The sequence below is a fragment of the Bison bison genome, unplaced genomic scaffold (genome assembly GCF_000754665.1).
Source record: "Bison bison bison isolate TAMUID 2011002044 unplaced genomic scaffold, Bison_UMD1.0 scf7180017864376, whole genome shotgun sequence".
In the NCBI taxonomy this organism is placed as follows: domain Eukaryota; kingdom Metazoa; phylum Chordata; class Mammalia; order Artiodactyla; family Bovidae; genus Bison; species Bison bison.
In genome coordinates, this window is record NW_011494948.1 from 53,338 (window position 1) to 60,489 (window position 7,152).

A 7,152-nucleotide genomic window follows, 5' to 3' on the forward strand; every position below is an offset into this window, starting at 1 on the left:
GCAGAAAGTAAAGAGGAACTAAAAAGCCTCTTGATGAAAGTGAAAGAGGAGAGTGAAAAAGTTGACTTAAAGCTCAACATTCAGAAAACGAAGATCATGGCATCTGGTCCCATCACTTCATGGCAAATAGATGGGGAAACAGTGGAAACAGTATCAGGCTTTATTTTGGGGGGCTCCAAAATCACTGCAGATGGTGACTGCAGCCATGAAATTAAAAGATGCTTACTCCTTGGAAGGAAAGTTATGACCAACCTAGATAGCATATTCAAAAGCAGAGACATTACTTTGCCAACAAAGGTCCATCTAGTCAAGGCTATGGTTTTTCTAGTATGGATGTGAGAGTTGGACTGTGAAGAAAGCTGAGCGCCGAAGAATTGATGGTTTTGAAGTATGGTGTTGGAGAAGACTCTTGAGAGTCCCTTGGACTGCAAGGAGATCCAACCAGTCCATTCTGAAGGAGATCAGTCCTGGGTGTTCTTTGGAAGGAATGATGCTAAAGCTGAAACTCTAGTACTTTGGCCACCTCATGCGAAGAGTTGACTCACTGGATAAGACTCTGATCCTGGGAGGGATTGGGGACAGGAGGAAAAGGGGACAACAAAGGATGAGATGGCTGGATGGCATCACTGACTCGATGGACGTGAGTCTCAGTGAACTCCGGGAGTTGGTGATGGACAAGGAGGCCTGGCGTGCTGTGATTAATGGGGTCGCAGAGAGCTGGACACAACTGAGCGACTGAACTGAACTGAACTGAAGATGATTACTCAGCTATTACACAGGATGAAACTTTATCAATAGCCACAATATGGATAGTCTAATACATACAAGGTCGCTGACGCTGCAAAGAGTCACTGCATGTCTCATCCTATGACTTCAGTCCTGAGAACTGTGTGCAGCTCTACTCGTTCTCCAAATAGGAACCAATAAGGAACAGAAAATCCTTGAGAAATAGAAAACAGCATGCAGGAATCGGTCTGTTAAATGACAATTTGTAATGCTTCCTGTAAAAAGAATTATTCTGACATGTAGAAATGTCATGTTTATGCTTATGATGCGTGTTAACTGTATAATGAAAAAGCTTACAAAATAACATTAGCAGTATGATTCTACTTTTTATTAATATATATATATAGTACTTATTCACTGAAAAAAAGAATGTTAGGATCCACAGTATACATGCTTTCCTGTCATTTACACATTTTCTAAGTGTACATATATCATTTTTATAACCAGAAAAAGATTACTTGAAAAGTTCTCAACTCTGTAGGAAAGAGAAAGGCAATTAAATAATCTGGGTCCTTATATGCTCTACAGTGAGTAACAAACAGTATGTAGAGTCCAAATGATAGAGGTTTTATCAAAGTTAATGATTAACTGAGTATAACTCATTGAAAGTGCTATGGCTAAAATAATCTAAAAAAAGCTTTGTTTAGGATTTAGTTATGGGAATGAGAATGCATTCCCACCCATTCTAACCCATTCAACTGGCTCTGTTAGGATTGCCTCATTCATCTAATGCTGTCACCCAACGTTGCCTAATCCAAGAGTGTGTATATATAACTGGAGTTGGAATATAACTGCATCAACTACTACCAAGTGTGGACAACAGGAAGCCTCATCATTTGAGACCAGCCCTTCACATTTATAACTTAGGTGGGTATCATAACCAGTATGCGAGAATATGTGCCATATATTATTGGAAAGAGCAGCTCAAAAGAACCAGTAGCATTTACAATGCCATACTCTAATATTTCTGATTTTAAAATAAGAGAATAAACAGTAAATTTTTAAGTGTAAAATTTTTTTAAGTGATTGTATTTTTTAAGGTAAAAGATTTGTAGGTTGTTTAAAGAAAATGTTTTGTCTTTCAGACAAAGATTAGAAAATATTTCCTGTTTTTGACTTATTGCATGCTCCTTAAAAAGCAGTTGACCTTTTCTGTGTCCGTCACTCCATTTTAAATGTTATATTTCATTTTCTTATCTATCTTATATGAATCCGCAGGCTAATACTGGTTTAGAACAGAGTTCCTCCAAGTGTGTTCTCTCAAACTAACCATGGGAATGTTAACAGAGTGAGTTGAGGAGATTATTTGAGATCAAATAATCACTGAAAATAATTAGTTAAACAAAAGTATCCAAATTCTACAGTGAGGGAATGTTAGCACCTTTACTACGCTAATAAGAATTCTGACTTTCCAAGAAGTGGAATATAGACTGAAATATTTCCCAGATTTATTTGAAAATACAACTTTTAAAAATGTCTATCCAAGAGATCTTTTTTCTAGGACATAAGGATTCTTGGATAAAAGAGAAAAACAAATCCTGCAATGTAATCTTCATGTTATCAGTAAAATATTACCTGAACACCTACTGTGTGCAGGGTACTATTTGAACTATTTTCTGTACAATTTAAAATTTAACACAATAAAGCTACCAAAATGCACTATCCCACATTATGGTTAGAAATTAAATATCATATTCTGAAATTTATTATTTAAAAGAATTTGGACAATTGCTTGAGCATTTGAAGCTGAATTCTCATTTCTGCTTACTTTCTTTCTACATTTGGAGGGAGAAGAGAATAGCCAGGGTCAGGAAGCTCTGGCATAAAGATGGAAATCACGAGACTAGATTCTAGTCCTGGTTCTGTTTCTGTGAACCTGGGCGAGGCACTTAACCTTTCAGTCCTAGCCTACTCAACTAGATTTGGGAGGGTGGGGTGCTCAGTAAATGATGTCTAAGTTTCTCTGCTTCTTATCTTCAACTGTTCTTGATCAATAAAGGTGGCAGAATCAGAAGAAGAAGGTAAGGATTGATGCGAGTCCCTCATGCTTACTCCCATGGATGATACATTCATTTCTAGGGGCAGAATAGGGAATCTCAATTATGCTATCATTGAAGGATTTTGTTCATCAGACAGGCTGTAAATAGAATGGCTTTATGTAAGATTCTAGTTCCATTTAAACAAGAAAATTTGGAATTTCAGCCTACTGGGGACTTGGCAAGGGACAAAAGTAAAGGTGCAGGAAGTTTATTTTCCAATGAGTCCTCTAACCCAGGAACTCAATGTTCCTCCTTTACTCTGCTAGAAGAACTGGTCCTAATGAAGTTTATAAGAGATTTAAATAATAACCACTCTTGGGATAATTTGGACTCAATTTCTTTAAAATCTAGCACAAAGAAAGCAATGCTTACTAAAAGAAGTATTAACTATTATAGAACTTCAGGTAATATTAGAGAAAGTTTAAGACTGGAGGAGCAATCTTGCTCCCTCCACAAACCACAGCAACAGTGCCTTACCTTGACCATGAAGCCTGGTTGCAGTACCCTACTGAAAGAACACATGAAAGTGAAAGTGAAAACGTTAGTTACACAGTCATGTCTGACTCTGTGATCCCACGGACTGTAGCCCACTAGGCTCCTTTGTCTACGGAATTCTCTATGAAAGAATACTGGAGTGAGTAGCCATTCCCTTCTCCAGGGAATCTTCCTGACCTAGGCAATTTATAAGACAACTCCATATTCCTTCAAAATGGTACTATGACCCAGCTTGATAATTAAGGAACAGCATCATTGATGATCCTTGCCTGAATCAAATATTAAATTGGGGGCTGCAAATGGTGATTTTTCTAATTCTATCATTCCTTCCATAATGAATAAATCTTATTCATTCTTAAGAAATGTTATGGACTTGCAGCTTTTTTTTTTTAATAAAATGCTTTATGGTCAATTACCATCATTTTTTCTGATGCTCAAACTATGCCAAATTTGTGCAGCAGGAGACCCTATGTCCTTTTGACACAATCTCATTAGTTTTTGAATGATTCACTGCTTTCTGGCACAATGACATACTCAGTATTCACTTCTATTATTTCCCAACCCAGATCTAGAATCCTGGTTCCCTTCAGTGGAAAAGGTAGTTAGAAACTAAGATACAGGCACATTGATATTGATAATTCAAATTTAGCACTAGAGGGATTTTCTTTTCTATTTTTATTTTATATTTATATCTCCTTTTCCCTGCAGTGAAAATCCTATAACACCAATACATTGTTCTATTCCATAGTATAGCAAAAAAGTCTCAGAATTTCAAAACCAATATTTCCACTAACAACAAGCCCACAAAGTAAAGTTTAAGATTGGAATTCTTTTCACCCTCTGACAATAGTTCTAGTATGTGTGTGTGTGTGTGTGTGTATGCAGAATACTATATTCAAATTTTACTGAATTATTTTTCTATGTAGCTTTGTTATCAATTTTACATTGAGTTAGCCACAGTTGTTTCTGTTTGTTTTCAAGTTGAGACAATTGAACTAACATTATACTTTAATTCAACAGAAGCCTGAAAAATGAAGCCTAAAATGAAGTATTCAACCACCAAAATTTCTCCAGCAAAGATGAAATGCTCAGCAGGCAAAGCCTTGGTAAAATCTCCCAAGTTGAGAAGTAAGGACTTAAGTCTTTCTGATTGTTTTACACACTATTGTTTATCTGTTACCAAATCTTTATTATTCCAATGTTTATACATGCAAACTTATTAAAAACTACTAAGATGGCTCATAAGTGTATAATAGAGAAGGCTTTGGTTGTAAAATCAGACTATAAAGGGCCAACTTTTGTTTATTTGATATATCACAGAACAGGAGTGGCTTAGGTGATTTAAACTTGCTAATAGTGATAAATATAATTACAGCCTGTCATATCAATTCCTTCTCTACCCAAACCTACTGCCACTGAATCCCAAAACTTTTCCCAGATCACCTAACAAAAATTTAAACTGACTGACTTTTATTCAACAAACATTTTTTAAGACCTTTGGTATATCAAGTTTTTGTTCTTGACTTCAGATAAGGGAGAGAATAACAAGTGAAGGTATTTGAATAATCCAGGCACCAAATAAAGCAGAACTGACCAAATGATGCTCAAGTTTATCTAGTGGCAAACTCAAAGTGTCTGAAATAAGTCGAAGGGCAGATAAAATCAAAAAGTAGCCATATCTTCAAGATGAAAGAATTATTAACATCTTTGATTCTTAAAATTATCTATCCTAGGAAAGAATTATGCAAATTTACACTCATGTTTTTCATTTGAGAGCAGTAACACAAGAGAATTAACAGAGCTCTGGTGTACTGAGAGAAAAAAGAGAATGAAAAATGGTAGTGGGACTCCATATCTTTGTCTTTTGTGCTCCTCTTCATTTCCCTGAACATGTAAGTCTAGAAGAGAAAACAATGTCAGACAGAATATCATTTCTGTCTTCCCTGAGGCTATGGCCCATTAATGCTCCTCTCTTATAAGTAGGAAGACCAATCTGCTGTGGTTTCTGAATCGCCAGGAAATCACAGCTAAGTTAGTTGTTTTATTTATGTCTGAGTCAAAATGCTCCTTTCAGGAACAGTGACTCATTAGCAGTGACTCTGTGCCCCCAAATTCCCTCTTAATAAAGAATGCATTTTCTTTGTACCCTAGAAGATGTGGGCTCTCTATAGATGCTGATATGAGGCAGCAGGCTGGGAATATACACCAGAGTCACTGGCATTAATGGAAAATGAAAACGTAACCCATCCTTTAAGGGTGCAATGGACCCAACAGCTTATTTATGCCATTTAGAGAAACAATGATTAAGATTATCCCCAAGTCACATTACATTATTTTTATCATTCCTTAGCAGATTTTTCCCTTCCAATAATAACTGGTTCAGTTTAATACTAAAATTGTCATTATTTAAACACTCTTGGCTAAAATTTCAACAGATAAATGTGTGGTATCTGACAGATACGAACTGCTTCTCAAAACTGAAGGTGCAAGAAATGTCACACCTTATTTTTGTAAATAAACTGCCCTGAGTACCCAAGCAACAAAGTCCATTTTAATACCTTCTCCTCCCCTGGGCTAGCAGGATCTTACACAGTGGAAAAGCCACAAAACTCAGTACTTAACCTCTACCAGTATCCATACAGTCAGATCCCACATGAGTTCTGGTCAGCACCAGAGCATTTCACCTCTAGTGCCAACACAGTACAGAACTTCAGGAGTTCTGAAGGAAACTAGAGGAAAGCCTCTCCCCAAATGTATCTCCTTTCCAGGAAGCTACTCCTTAGAGTTAGCCCATTCTCCCCTACTATCTCCTCTCCCTCATACCCATTAATCCTTTCCCTGCCCTGACAATCCAGTGTCGTTATGGATCTATTCAGAAGTCACAATAAGGAAGCCTTGGCCCATATCCATCTAACAGAAGTATTTTAGTTGGCCTGAACAGTGTTACTGTTGTTTTTCAATTGAGGTAACATATAAAAATTGGGAGATTTTGCATAAAAATCTGAATTACGGCTTCTCAGGAGAAATTTGAAGATCTAGCAACAACTGGGCCCACATATCCCTACATGGCAATAGCTGGAGGCAGAACAGAGTAGGGACCACCCCCTTTAGTTTGGAGTTGTCTATAAGATAATCTTCTGTTACAGTGAAGGAGCTTTAACTTTATCCTGTGGATAGCAGGGAACGACTGAAAATGTTTAATTGGGAAATAATAAGACATTTTTACTTTGGATAGATCATGTTGGTGGTAGTGAAGATAGAGTAAAGAGGAAAGAGAAGAAACAGAGACTGGTCAGAGGTCTACTGCATTCATCTTAGGGGACTGATGATGAGGGCCTGACCTAAGATGACAGAATGCAAAGGAAAAACTAAAATTCAGATACATTCAGAAAATGAAATCAATAAGGCTTAATAACAAACTGAATAAATTGAAGAATGGAGATAGGCGGGGAAATGGATAATTCTCAGCTTTCTGATTTTAAAGTTGGGCAGATAATGGCAGAGAGCAGTACTATTTTTAAAGATGGGGAATTCTTCAGGAATATATTGGGGGTAGAGAAAGAAAAAGTTTATTTTTTTTAATTGTAAATGTATTTGCATTTGGGGTAGGTGTAGGTCATCTGGGTCAAGATATCCAGAATTCAGGAGGTTCCACATAGATAGAAATAGGGATGCTTTCAGTTCAGTCGCTCAGTCGTGTCCGACTCTTTGTGACCCCATGAATCGCAGCACGCCAGGCCTCCCTGTCCATCACCAACTCCCGGAGTTCACTCAAACTCATGTCCATTGAGTCAGTGATGCCATCCAGCCATCTCATCCTCTGTCGTCCCCT

At 37.2% G+C, this 7,152-nt stretch overlaps 1 protein-coding gene across 1 annotated transcript in view; it reads left to right on the forward strand.

The window, feature by feature from the left end:
- Positions 1–7,152, forward strand: part of IL33 (interleukin 33) — a 34,205-nt gene that overhangs the window by 8,303 nt on the left and 18,750 nt on the right. The window contains exons 2-3 of the mRNA XM_010857096.1: positions 1,498–1,653; positions 4,341–4,448. Coding sequence (XP_010855398.1) covers positions 4,352–4,448 — 97 coding nt within the window. The 5' untranslated portion in view covers positions 1,498–1,653; positions 4,341–4,351. The remainder of the gene's footprint in view (positions 1–1,497; positions 1,654–4,340; positions 4,449–7,152) is intronic.